The 14,412-nt window shown below is 45.8% G+C and overlaps 1 protein-coding gene and 2 long non-coding RNA genes across 5 annotated transcripts in view; 1 reads left to right on the plus strand and 2 right to left on the minus strand.

Annotated features, from left to right (window-relative positions):
• Positions 1-541: 541 nt before the first annotated feature.
• LOC310753028 lies at positions 542-4,672 on the plus strand. The gene is made up of 2 exons (XR_014543083.1): positions 542-950; positions 1,002-4,672. It is a non-coding gene; the product is annotated as an uncharacterized lncRNA (long non-coding RNA).
• LOC310753126 overlaps positions 1,429-14,412 on the minus strand; it is an 83,387-nt gene continuing 70,403 nt past the window's right edge. The window contains exon 2 of the long non-coding RNA XR_014543209.1: positions 1,429-1,585. This is a non-coding gene — a long non-coding RNA (uncharacterized lncRNA). The remainder of the gene's footprint in view (positions 1,586-14,412) is intronic.
• The window catches only part of FAM131B (family with sequence similarity 131 member B), a 48,066-nt gene continuing 37,196 nt past the window's right edge, over positions 3,543-14,412 (minus strand). For all 3 annotated transcript variants that reach the window (XM_083593695.1, XM_083593694.1, XM_083593696.1), the window contains 4 exons: positions 11,836-11,930; positions 10,496-10,701; positions 9,073-9,216; positions 3,543-7,601 (listed from right to left, as the gene is read on the minus strand). In XM_083593695.1, the coding sequence (XP_083449821.1) occupies positions 6,937-7,601; positions 9,073-9,216; positions 10,496-10,701; positions 11,836-11,930 (1,110 nt within the window). In that variant the 3' untranslated portion in view covers positions 3,543-6,936. The remainder of the gene's footprint in view (positions 7,602-9,072; positions 9,217-10,495; positions 10,702-11,835; positions 11,931-14,412) is intronic.

The raw sequence follows: 14,412 nt of genomic DNA on the forward strand, positions 1-14,412 counted from the left end.
AGCTCCATTGAAGTGAAATGAGCACTGGCTCATTTTGATGGAACTTGTGTAGAAAAGCTTCCCAGAACCCACCCTGATCAGCTGTTTGGTAAGGGGGAAATAAACCAAGATGCCACCCTCTCCGTCCTGAATAGCAGCGTTTCCCAAACTTGGGCCTCTAGCTGTTTTTGGACTACAATTCCCATCATCCCTGAACGCTGGTCCCGCTAGCTAGGGCTTGTGGGAGTTGTAGTCCAACAACAGCTGGAGACCCAAGTTTGGGAAACACTGCTGAATAGCATCATTAGCAACTGCTGGATGAACAGTGCCGGCAGTGGAAGTGGGATGGTTTCATTTCAGATCAGGCCAAACTTGAATATGTCCGTTGAAAAGAGGTGGAGTCATTTTAGCCATCCCTCCCCTTTGGGCACTGTGTTTGAGACTAAATGGGGATGCGGGTGGCGCTGTGGGTTAAACCACAGAGCCTAGGACTTGCCAATCAGAAGGTCGGTGGTTCGAATCCCTGCGACGGAGTGAGCTCCTGTTGCTTGGTCCCAGCTCATGAAATCCTGGGGCAGGCCATAGCTTAGGAGGTAAAAGGCCCCGGGTTCCATTTTGAGCATCGCCAAGTAGGGTGAGGATGCAATCTTGAGAGAGCCACTGTGAGTGCAGACGATACGGAGTAAAATGGACCAATGGTATGACTCTGCTTTCTATGTTCAACAGCATTTGGGTGAGTTGCTATCCTCCCAGCATCATCTGCTCTAGTGATGAAATGAGGCCAAGACATACTTGTCTAACTTACAGGTTTGTCATGATGGCGGCGAAAATGTTCTCCTTAGAGAGGCTTGCCTGGCACCTGCCTTAATGTCATTCTAGCTTCAAGCCAATTCTGTTTTTGTTTTTCCAGTCTTTTGTTGTATTTTTCTTCTAATTTGATTTCAACTCTGCTGTATGCTGCCTATACTAAGGTGTGTGTGTATATATATATATATATATATATATATATATATATATATAAGGTATGAATTCCTTATGCACTTTGGCTACTTGGTATTCTAACCATGCAAGTCACCTTATGCAAGCCACCCAGATAATTTGTTGAAGTCTTACAAAGCAGAGGTTGTACATGAATTATTCTGAGCGCTTGGGGAAAGTCTTACATATTCTACGAAGTGAATTCCTAAGGTTTTCAAGCCACCGTGGGTGTGCCCGCCCATTGGTAGCAGGATGTATGACTATGCTGGTTTAACTGCATGCCTTACTAAGGAAGGAAACAGAGACAGCAGGTGCTGCTTAACAACACACTACCAGATGAGAAATGGAGAATCATGAATGATGGATGCATTGCACTCAGGCCTAAACTAGGTTTGATGAAGGAGGCATAATAAAATACCTTCTTCTTGTTTATTTCCTTTAGTGCAGCTGCAGAGCGCTCCAGATTTTTATTTGAGCTATAGGGTGGAGGGAGTTGACTTAACCCTTTCTCTGCAGGCTGCTAGGTTTCTAAAAACAAAACACTCCACCCATCTGCTTCTTCCCTCACAAGGGATAAGACTCGACATATTTTCATTTCATAGCTGGGTCAATTTGAAAGGCTAAGTGCCTCTCCCAGCAGCAGCCGCATCAAATTCAAGGGACCTAAAGAAACATCACCTTTAATTTGACCCTCAGGCTTCAAGGACAGAAATTGGTTCTTTTTTTTAAAGGAATTTATTCCTAAATTTCTTAGTTTACTATGCCCAGTGCCAGCACCCAGCAAGGCTAGATAGGTGCCTGATTATCTGTGGCTGCTTTAAGAGCCCGCAAGAGGCTTGGTGAGATCTGAAACCCATGCTCCACTCCTAGTCTGCTTCACTGCTCTTCCAGCAATGCGGATGGTGAGATAAGGTTCATGGCTGGGGGTGGGGGGAGGAAGAACCATAGGTCTCTAACCTGCGGCCCCAAACTCTGAAGGCACCAGGGCTCTCAACAACAGACATTTTACAAAGCTACCCTTCCACAATGCTCTGGCAGTGCTTTCACTACCCATTCAAGCAAATTTTCTAAAACTGAAGTAAAAAATTGAAATAAAACTATATAGCCGATGTAGCCAAGTGAGCATTATGATATTGCAGCAGAGTGGATTATGTAGTCATACAGATATGCTAGTCTTTGTTTTCTAGGCTCTGCTGAATGGTACTTTTGCATTCCTATGAAGGGACTAAGCGGCAGAATTTTTTTTAAAGGCTTCTACTGGGCTGAAACCAAACAGCAGTGCCATGAAAATGCAGAGCCAGATTTCACCTCATTAACAACTGGCTATTTCTAATTATTTCAAAGATAGTCCCTCTATGTGGAAAAGGGATATAAATCAGTAATTTTGTGCATAAGCCTACAGGCACCTTGTAACAACGTCTTGTGCATGAGCACACAATGGTTAATTCTACTGATGTTACTCTACAAACCAAAGACCATTCACTCATCGTGTTTAACATCCACTGCTTAAAGCTCATTGCTGATCAATTTACATAAGCCATATGGGAGTACAAAATACATTTGCCATGGGCCATATATTTGAACTGTGTGGTTTCCAAGCTGGCCTTGGAGACCAGATCCTCTTCACTGCTCACGTGTCTTTGGAGAGACCAAGCAACTAAAAATAAATAAATGCATGCGCAGTTCAGATGCGCTGCATGTACATTACTCAGGTACCATAGCAAAATACAGGAGGGGGGGACCCATTACTGCACATGCAGATATTAATTTATAGTGAGAGTCAAGAAACATGGCACCCTTCAACCTAGATGGTTGCTTTCCAAACATGCAAAGCTTCAGTTTTTCTCCCTTGTTGAGCTTTCTACAAGAACTGAACTTCAGGCTGTGAAAACACAGGAACACAAGTGCTGCCACTTTCTCCTTGCAAAACTCTGCCCCTGCCCCAGCTGCTTTTCTCTCAGCAATGCTTCATGTTCAGAAATAAATTGAGGTAATGGAGAAAACATCCTGAGGGGAGGTGGTGGAGTGGCGGAGGGGGGGTTCATTATGCTCTCCTATCTGCCGCTTTTCTGATAGTGCTGAGAGCAATTTTTCTACCTACCACTTTACTGCAGCTTACTTACATTTGAGGACACCGATCTAACCTCGCCACATGGAGTCCCGGTTTATCTTAACAGCTCCTTCAGGACATCTGCTGCTAATGACGATCCGATCCGTCAGGAATTGTTTTTGAGCTGCCCTCATCCATTTCAGCTGATGCCATGAGACACGTGGCTTAATCTTTAGGGGGCCACAAGTGCTTTTGCTGACTATTCTCTCTGAATTTGGCTCAACAAACCAAGTCCCTTACCTCTTGAGAGTCTGGAAGGCTACATCAACAAAGAGCTGAAGTTTAAGAATTCTTCTAATCTAAGGCCAAGTATAAAATGGGGGGGGGGGGGAGAGAGAATTCTTGCTAGCCAGGCAAGATTTCAGTAGTGGGTTGAGGACAGAGTTAGAAACATACGCACACTGCCTTAAATGTCAGAAGAATTTCAGAATGGCAAGGCAAGACCCCCTTATTTAAAAAATAAGTTAAAATTGAGTTGAATGGTCCTGAAATAATGTTTATTTAGAAAACTTCTCCAGGAATTGTACAGTTTAATAGAGAATGGAGTCTCTGTTTTTGAGTAGGACTTTCTAGTGGCAGGCTGTGGAATGCTACAGCAGAGTTGTGATTCTCTATTCCACTCTACAGAAATGTTCAGTATGGTTCCCCCAAAACACAAAATTAGCCTCCTTCTCTATCTCCTGTTGTTTCTTTGCTAGATGCCAAGCCATGTGCCCCTCCATAGCAGCCTTCCCAAACCTTTTGTCCCCATATGTTGTCAGACTACAACAGAGGCGCCGCTTGTGGCTGAAGATTGGGGGCCCCCAGCGTCGCGTCGCATTTGTGACATCACTCGCGTGTCGCATGCTTGTGATGTCACGCCTTGCCTAGCGCTGCACAGCTTCAATGGCCACAGCTCCTCCTCTCTCAAACTCTGGAGGAGCCTGCTTTTGATGCTGTGCCACGCTCAGCTCAGTGATTCAGCCTCCTCCCTCAATATTCAAGGGGCTGAGCGACACCTCCGCCCCCTAGAGTTAGCGCACTCGGACCACAACCCACATCATCTCTAGCCACTGGCCATGCTGGTTAAAAGGCAACAGATGTTGTAGCCCAACAACATCTGGGAGACCCAAGGGTGGGGAAAGCTGCTCTCTTTATGCACCACATCTCAGACAGAGGAAAAAAGAAATATACGTCTCCCAAAACATTAGTGTCACATAATATTACCAAATGCACACAAGTTGCTTGCATTTTTGTTTTTAAAAAAGACGGACAATAAAAGAACGGGTTTGGACAAGATGAACCACTTGTCTCGAGTCCGGTGAGTGCCAAGATGACAGCAGGATACATTTACATTGAAACATAATTACCGTAAACATCCAGGTTGAGTCCTGGTCCTGGATAGGCACGTGGAGCAAGAATGGTTTGAGGGAAAGAAGTAGCAGGCTGCCTGACTCACTGCCCCCTGCCCCAACCCCAATACTGAGGACATCTCAAAGCTTTCTGGAGAACCTGAAGGCTCTAAAATGTTGGGGCAACTGGAATTCCATCCATTCTTCACTTGCAGAGAAGTTGCGCTCTGCACTTTCTTGCTTCTACATCATCACCAGCAGAATCCCCCCTCCCCCCCAAAAAAAAACTGACAGCCAGCCAGAACGCAGCAATTAAGATAAATGCAGGAACATGAGGGTTCGCCCTCATATTCAGAGCAGTGCTGTATCCAATCCTCTTAGCCCTCAGAGGTTGGCACTGTAGCATGTAAACATATTTTAAAAGAGAGAGGTGGATTCCCCAGAGCTCAGAATCCGAGCCGCCTCTCCACTGGAGGAGCCAGGAAGAGGAAGGGAAAGGAGAGAAGATTGGGGAAGGGTTGCCAAGAGGCTTCTCATTCATGCATATGCTGCGCTTGCTTCTGCCTGAGCACGTGTCTGTGGTCGTGAAGGCTTTTTCAAGGAAAGTGCCATGGAGAGGGAAGAGTGGGCCCTCTTAGCTTTTGAAATCCATGAAGTGAAAAACCTCCCACTATTCTCTCCATCAAAAGTGAATGAACAATAGCGTCCTGTTCACCTTCTGGATGCAAACCAGAGTGTTCTGGGCTGAACACTCATCTTCTTTATCTGCACAAAGCACCCCAGATGGGTAAGCAAAGCACTCCTCCGTCTTGGTTCACTCCTCGGTCTTGCAACCGGTAGTCTGCCGAAAGTAATAAGTGGCAAGCCTCAGACCAGGTCAGGCTTGGAGAGGAGCAGAGACAGGGCTGTTTCCTGAAGGATTCCCTTCATCAGATAGCCCTACAGTCATCTTTGGCAAGACTTTCCTCATCAGAAATAAGCTTCCACCGCTTCAATAACAAACTTGTGGTTTTGCCCCGCAAAATGTAACTGTTCACTCCATCCTTTTCTTCCATTTTTTAAAAATAATTTTCTGGAGACTTGCAGGAGGATAAAAATGTGGTTTTTATGCTGATAAAACACTACCCCTCTTGTCTTTTGCAGCAAAGCAGCATTTGAGGATGGACTGAAAAGTATGTCCCATAAGCCATGACTTCTCATTCACAAAATCACTCCCGGTCAAAAAAAATAAATGCCCTGCAAAACTTAAGAACCCCTAACTCACCCTGTCTTCGTTCCTAATCAAGATGAAGCCTGAGAAATATTTACATTGTCAGCGTAAAAAGGAGACAGAGAGATTTCAACGGAAAGAGGAAAATCACCCTTTTCCCAGTCTCTGCTTCATCAGTATTTTGGCACTACAGAAGATCTGGCGGTGCTAGGAAAGGAATATGACCTCACACTAAGTGGCACCCAGGCTATTCCCTCTCTGTTAGCTTCTGCTTCAAAAGCTGTTACTTGGAAATACAAAAAAATTAGGGAGAGGGGAACAGCGACAAAAGTTCTAACAGAAACTGGGAAAGGGTGGTGCTGAAGCCACGCATGCTTGCTTCCCTTGGTTTCTGCACCTGCACACTGCTGGAAGGAGAGGACTCCATGGCTGCATAAAATAGAAAACTGGCAGATGACCCACCCTCCCCCTTCCCCTACCCTGCATGCAGTATCCAATATTAAATAGGGGGAGAAACCCCTCTCTCCAGCTCCCAGGTAGGCAGAGGTAACGGGGGTTAATAAGGAAGGCTTCTGCAGAGGCCCACAACGCACACGGGCTAGAGAATGAGGTTTGGGCTGGACTCATAGAGCAGCTCTGTCCACATCAAAGGATAGTTGGTACCAATAGAGCCTCATTCTGGTGCATGGCCTGCACATCCACAGAGTCACTCTCTCTCCACACATCACTCTCTTCTCGGACTCAAGTCCAGAGTGCATCTCCAAGCAGCACCTCACTTTAGGACGGGTCCTGGGGTTGCAAATTTTGCTGCGGTACGTTTTTGTCTACAAAGCTGCACGCCCTCGCTGTTCCTGCTCCACGACGCTGCCGTTGAAACTCTTGCCTGTATCCTCAATGACCCTCCAGTCCCAAGAGCCAAAGCAGATCGTAGCAGCATCTTCTGCGTCGCTGAATTAAGTACGAATGTGTGCCTCCCCTCAAAAAAACCCACATCTCTGCTAAAACCACAACCTGTATCCACCACACAGCCAGTGGAGGCCACCGTCTTGCATTCCCTGAGCTCTCTGTGTTTGGGTGTCCAAGGCAGTAGGTCTTGAAGGCTCAGCCCAACATGTACAGGAGGAAGGGGTGGGTGGGTGGGGGAGACTTAGCATTGCCCAGCACTTTTGGTCCTCGGCTTACCTTGCCGTGAAACTAAAAACAAACAAACAAGTGTGCTCGTGCGCTTGGGGACTTCAGGAGCTGGAGAGGGGGTTTCCCTATCACTTTCCCCCACCCCACCCGTGTGTTTCCCATGCATAAGAACAAAGGGTTCCTCCATGGCAGCATCAGTTGTTGGCTTCACCTTCCTCTTCATCAAAAGACTGCACCCCGGATGAGGTAACGTCGGAGACCTTGCGGCTGAGGGCAGCAGGCTCCGGCTCCTCACGGGGGGACAGGGACTCCAGGTCCCGGCAGACAGCATCGTCCTCCTCGGGCGAGGGCTTCTTGTTCAGTAAGGGAGCCTTCTCCAGCAAAGGGTTTCCTTCCTCCTCCTCTGTGTGGATTCCCACAAAGGTGCTGGAATCTGTGCTGCTGCCGCCGCCACTAGGAACTGTCTGAGCAGGCCATACATCCACAAGGCTAGTATTAGAAAGCAGTTGTTGTTGTTGCTGCTGCTGCTGCTGTTGTGGCTGTTGTTGTTGTTGTTGTTGCTGCTGCTGCTGTTGTTGTTGTTGTAGTTGCTGTTGTTGTAGCTGCTGTTGTTGTTGCTGTTGCTGCTGCTGTAGCTGCAACAACTGATGCTGCTGGATAAGGTTGTTCTGGATCAGAACGCTTTCCTGCAAGCTGGGCTGGGACTCTTCAAAGTTCTGGCCCTGATAGGAGCCAGTCGCTGGGGACGCAATGAGTGACTGGTCGCTGGTCTCCCAGGCGTCGGAGGAACCCAGGCAGTACATGCCTTGCGAGACGTAGGAGTGAGGCCAACTGTCATACTGTGCCTGGGCCAGGTGCTCTGCAGGGAAGGGAAGAGTGGGGGAGGGGGAGAGAGAAACAAAATTTAAAAAATGGAAGAAAGGAAATTAGAGTCCAGCCATCTCCGGACGTTACAAATAGGGTTAATAAAACACCCAGGGTGTGGGTGTGAGCAATGGGAACAAATGTGTTAGCTCTACCCTTCCACCATTTTTTTAAATTAACCTTCTAATTCTTATAGAGAACTCTTTTTTTCCGGGGAGGCTACCATGCCTCTTTAAAGGGTTTTAAAATGGGTGAGGAGCCTCCCCAAATGCCCAAGGGTCATTGCTTCAGACAGTCCCCTTCCACAAGTTTAGGCCAAAATTCCCCTTAGTGAGAGGATTGAGACCCACAGATCCCAGAAGGGGTTGGGGGAAAGAGGTTTACAAATAGAAATATAGAAATATAGAAATAAACAAACATCTAGCATTTATTTAGTGCTTTAGTATTTAGATACGTTATTAATATACAAATCACCATCCACTTGAATCTCAAGGTGCTTTACGTAAAAAACAACTAAAAACAGCTTTCGAAATGGTGCAAAATAAGCAAATTAAATGCAAGTTTTAAAACAGTACAGAATAAACACATAAGGCAGAGAGGCCTGTTCACTCTGGTGGAAAAACTTGTGGAAACAAAAGTGCCTTCTGGGAAGTACAGAGAGGCACCACAGTGGCTCCCAGTTCGCTAAGTACTGCAGACTCCCGGTTTTTCAAAAGCCTAGCCATGGACCCTGTACTTTTGAAAATTTTGGTATCTCTACCATAGTTTTAGTGATATGAAAGGCACTGCAGACCCCGTGGGGTCCGTAGACCACCAATTAGGAATGACTGGTCTATTGTATCTCCAGAGGGGATGCAGTTCTACAGAACAGGGGCAGCTACAATGAAAGACTTGCCCTGAGTTATTGTGGAGAAGGCTTCTGTTATTTTATCAGAATTAACTCAGAATGCTTATTGCTAAAACAAAATTGAAAAATTCCTTCCAGTAGCACCTTAGAGACCAACTAAGTTAGTTATTGGTATGAGCTTTCGTGTGCATGCATATTTCAACAATTCTCACAATATCCATATAATGTAGGTCCTTATCATTAACCCCCACCCACCCCGAATTGCAGATGGGGACAGGGAGGGTTGTGCGCCTGACGGAGGAGAGCAGCTTCCTTAAGACCACCTATTATGTTCACTGCTGATGTTAAGAGCACAGTTCACCCTTCTCAGCTATGATACTATACTAGCAATGGCTAGAACGGGGCAGATGGATGTCCTAAAAGGAACTGAGAAAGGAAAATGTCAACAGTGGGAAGGTTTGGGTAATGAAGGCTTCTCCCTCCCCACCCCAAAAAATGCAATATAGCCTTAGCCAACACAGGAAAGTCAAGCTGCCTACGCCAATTGGCTTTGCTGAATAATTCCCTGTGGACCTGTGCTCACTTCAACCAAATCCAGGAGGAAAAGCCCAATGCTCACCCTGGTTCTCCATCATCTCCTGGTAGTTCTCGTTGTAGTTGCCAGCTTGGTTCTCCTGGTTAGAATTGACGCTCACATCCTCGCCATCCATTGAAGACCAGGCCATGAGGGTGGCTTCTGAGATAGCAAACTGCTCCATCACCCCTGTGTTGAGCAGAGAAGAGAGAAGGTTAGCGGTACATGGAATTGCTCCATTCTTCTCCCCCAGCCAATAGCCGCAGATCCTGCCTCTTGGGTCCCATTGCCCAGTCCGTGCCAGTTCCTGAGAAACTCTGGCTGGGATCCTAACTTAGCAATATGGAGCAGCCTGATCTTCTGTGCAATTGCCCAGGCTCCCAACCCAAGTATCAGGATTTGGTTTTCTGAAGGGTTCAGAACCCCAATCCAGAATAGCTGCCATTACCCTGGTCCCACTAATCCTCATAAGCATGTCTGCAAAGGGCCGTGGACAAAATGTAACCCTTGTAAGCATCCTGTTGCAACTGAACCCTAATAGGGAACACAGGGCAGAGAGTGGCAAACGGCAGCCCTGTGCTGAGCTCCCTCCTCCCTGCTTACCCTATGTCTTGATGTCATTACACAGAGAATTTCCCTAACCCCGCCCCGCCCGCCCCCCCGCCACCAGTGGCAGGCCAGCAATATGGAATGGGACTGGGAAGTGCCCAGTGTATCTCACAGCCAGATAACCAGAGGAATTCAGCATAGCACTAAGGAGATCGTTCCATCAGCACAAGCATTTTGGCTTGCTTGGTGAAACAATCTCCCCTCTCCTTCCCCCCTAGGGGGCTCTCCTAACCCCCTAAGTCAATACCGTGGGCACAGGAGGTGGGGGAGCCCATTTGAGTTAGTGGCGGTCCTCATGCAAGCTTTCGCTGGTGAGGATGGCGAGTTGAATCCGGCCCAATAAGTGCGCTGAGTCTTTCCTGACACCTTCATTATATTTTTTAGACGCCAGGCGAAAATGTTCCTCTTCAACCAGGTCTGTGGCTGATTAATATCCTATAGCCTTTTTAAAGTGTCTGTGAGAAGAGTTACTGCTTTGCTGTTTTGGTTTAATTATTTACTTGTTTTTACTTTATTTTATTCTGTAAACCTCCCTGAGATCTGTTGATGAAGGGCAGTATATTAATTTTAACAACAACAACAATTTCCTCAGCATGCGTGTTCTCCTTTGAAATGCCTCTTGGGTTATTTCCACTTTGCTCCCAGAAAGCTGGAAGGGATCAAAAGGTCATTCCTTCTAAGTTTCCCCTGCACCCACGACATCTAGTGGGTTAAGGTTTATGCAATCCAGAGAGAAGATGCATTCAGAGAAAATGGATCCAGGTGGCTCAACCAATCCTGTCCAGTTGAACTGTTCCCACTCCCATACCCTCCTGTTCCACCACATCCACTGATGGACAGCCAAACAGTAGCAGCCTACCTGCAAGGAATCGGGCCTCCTTCTCCCCATCACTCAGGTCAGAGTAAGCGTCGGCATCCTTGCGCACCGTTTCGTGGGTGTGCTGCTGCTGCTGGGTGTTGCCGTTGCCCCAACCTTGCCACTCAATCATGTGTGCGACGCGACCTGACCCCATGGCCGTGGGCTTGGTGACGTGATCCTTCATGCTGCGGGATATCCCTAAGGCGCCAGACATTAGGAATACAAAAAGGGGCTATTATACCGCTCCAGAGACATTGATCGTCAACCTAGGATGGGCCCATTTTCACCCAGTTCTCTCATTCCTCCTTCATACCTGCTTCCAAAACTCTATCTACATACTGGTCTAAGTAAGGAAACACATAAAAGTCATAAGACATGGGGCCCCATAATGAACTTAGTTGCCATGTTTTAATCTGACAAAGTATGGACACTGCAGCCTTTTATCATACCAAAGGGGGAAATGGACTGGGCATCTGGTTATTGGGGACCACAGTGTATTCACTGATATTTATTTCAATTTCATTATTAGTTGCTTGTCACCCAAGGATCTCCAAGCAACTTACAGCAAAAAAAAAGAGAAAAAAGGTATACCACACATATCACCATAGGGGGGAAAGAGGGGGGAGTCATATAATACTTTAGTATTTCATATAAAATCCATTAAAATACTCAAATAGTGAACAAAACAATACTCAGACCCACTAATGAGCAAATAAACAAAACCTCAACCTCCCCATAGTCTAAAGATCATTCACATCAAAACAATTTTAGTCAATTTCCTTCTTTTTTAAAAAAGTTTGCTGATTTTATATAACATTAAGCAGACATAAGTAAATTTAAAACAGCCCGCTCCCCCTGTTTTAAGCACTCTCCATTAGTTGACAACATATAAGCAATTGGATATTTTTGGAGATAAATTGTGTGCAAACACATCATTTCACAAATCTCCATGGGTCCTTGGTGGCCTGTATCCAATTTCTTTTGCTAATGCATGCATATGAAATGCAATTAAGCCATATGCTACTAAAGGCGTTTGAATTGTCACAACGTCTTTCTGAGGTGGGGACAGGTCTTCTACTATTCACACATGTTGACATACTTGTTCCACAATGGAAATTTGTCATAGGAAGTAGTAGTGCAAGTCTTAATGGAACTGGTGAGTATATTGACACACAAGCCTGGAGTCTGAGTGGGTAATGAAGTCACTTCAGGTTTAAAAAGGGTATGTGAGGTTCAGTGTAAAGTAAGGGATATACATATACATATATATGCGCAAGATAAAGCCAAGATTGGCAAAAAGTGAGATAGATGGCTTGAGAGCCACAGGTTTGAGATCCTCACCAGAGAAGGAAGACTTTGCCAGAGCTCCAATCCCATACGCATTGGAGTTTCGCTTCAGCTTGGGGAGGATGGAGGTTGTGTCTTCCATGGAGAGCTGCAAAGAGAGATCATGTAAAAGGAATGAAAAGGTAAGAGGGGGAGGGAAGGAGACATTCCAGTCTGGACTTCTAAGAACACAAGGAACTGGGAAGCAGAAGAAACCAAAGGAGAAGGGACAAATATAGATGGGGAAATTAGTAACTAGACTGAAAACCTGCATGGGGCTTGGTCAGGAAGTGCCCATGGGAGGGAATTATTGGATTGTGTATGCCATTTTGGATATTCCTGTCTTGGGCCAGCCCTGGTGTGCTAAGATGTATCTCATGACTAGTTGGGTGTGGTTTTTGGGCCAGAAGTTTGTTCAAGCGAAGTATTTATGAAAAGATGAAGATAACAACAAGCAGCAACAACAACAACCCTAAAGTAAGATTGTTCTGTATACACAGCGCTGGAGCGAAAGGAGAAGAATGGGAGAAGTTTAATACTGACTGGATGAAGATATTACTGAGGAAAGGAGGTCAGAAAGGTCTTTTAAAAAATGTAACTAAGCAGATGTGTCCAGGCCAGTGTCCCTGGTGCCACACATATTTTTTTATTTCAGTTTGCCCCATGTTTAGAGCAGGGCTTTAAAATTACAATAAACTGAGGACTGCTGTTGAAAACTGTAGCCCTGTGTTAAGTTCAGCAACATGTAGCATAACTTACTTAACATGCCGATGTCATTGTGCTCTTCATTTCCTTGCCTCTGCCCCCAAAACATTGGCTATCACTGGAGGGGCAACACTCCGTGCAATTGGCATGGGCCATGGGGCAAATGGAACTGAATGTTACAAAGGGAAAGGAGATAACCTGAAAGGGGATGCTTTGTGTTTATCTATATGGTCGCTTTCATGCTTCTTATTCTTGAGGTTGTGGGGCTGCATTTATAGTATAGTTCTGCTGAGTATTCAAAGCCTTCTGTATAAGGATTTCTATCACCTGGAGATATCTCCATGGGAATGTGACGCTGAGGTAAAAAAAAAAAATCGAACCTTTTCCTTTCCTGCCCTTGAACAAAACGATTCCAGAACCTTAAGCACTGTGTTGATGGTGAATCAGTCGATCTGTACAAAAGAAAATCTCTCTCTATTTCCACCTCCCTCCCTAAATAAAGAGGCTTTGCTAATGAAGAAGACTAGAATAATGGCTGGGGTGAGGAACATTGTGTTAAAAAACAGCCCAGAGTCTTGCGGCAATTTAAAAGATTTGACAAATGTATTCTATGGCAGAAGCTTTTGTGGAAGTGACTAATACAGCTACCCCTCTGGATCTGGGGGGAGGGGATGTACAAAGTAATTGTTGAAAGGTTAGCACCTCTTCAGAGAAGCACAAATTTCTTTGTGAAAAAGAGGGAGTAAAACATGAATCACAAGGGTGAGCCATACCGGGCAGGTGAGTCTCAGGCCATGCCAGCATGCTTCACTCACGCCATTGTACCCATGTCCTTGCCTGATAGGTGTCTGAATCGGCCATTTTTGAGGATGCTCGCCATGCTATCCAGCAAAGCTGTTTGCAACTATTGATCTTAGGTGAGCATGTGTACAGGTGTATGTGGCAATAAGCCCCAGGCCATCTCAGCTCTGCAACTCCAGGCTCTGACCAACAAAATAAAGCTAATTTAAGTTGTCCTCCTTCTCCAACTCCTCCTCCTGCTCACAGAAGCCAAACATAATAAAGTTCACTTCAGCAGGAATTTATTACTCTTGTATAAAAATGGAAGGGATTTGTTCATTAAAAAAAAAATGAAGGAAAGCTTTTGTTATGTACTGAGTTGAATAGGATCCAAAAGGCAGCAGTCTGATTGGTCTAGAACAATAGGATTCAGAATGCAGCAGTCTGATTGGTCCTAAAACAATAGGATCCAGAGTGCAGCAGTCTGATTGGTCCACAGGAGCCACCCAATCCAGCTCCAGGTGGAAGGGAATCTGCAACCTGATTGGCCTACAGGAGAATCCCAGAATTAGCCAATCATGTGGGGCCCATTGTGTAAATAATGTATATAAGGCAGACATTCTGGGGGAACTTCCATTCCTCCTCACCACTATGAGCTGCATAAAGAGCATGAAATCCACTCTTGACTCTGAGTATATTTCAGCTTTACTTGCATTTCCTGCCCACATCATATTTGTATCTGGCTTGGGTTGTTTTTAAAAGGGGTTAGAGGCACAAATTCACAGAGGGTAGATTCACCAGCAGCTATTAGCTAAGATAGCTAAGAATGGAAGTTCCGTGTACAAGGATTCTGATCAACATTTAGCCACTGTGTGAGTTTGGGCCAGTCACTTGGTCGAATCTACTGCGCAGGGTTCCTGTGAGGATTATTGATGCATTTATTTCATTGGTATCCCACTTTTCCTTCAGCTTAAGGTGACACCCCATTTTATCCTCACACGAATCCTACAGGGGTTAGGTCAAGAGACAGTGACTGGCTCAAGGTCACCCAGTGAGCTTCATGGCAGAGTGCGGATGTGGACCTTGGTCTCCCTAGTCCTAGGGCA

The sequence above is a fragment of the Podarcis filfolensis genome (genome assembly GCF_964270895.1).
Source record: "Podarcis filfolensis genome assembly, chromosome: 17".
Lineage (NCBI taxonomy): Eukaryota > Metazoa > Chordata > Lepidosauria > Squamata > Lacertidae > Podarcis > Podarcis filfolensis.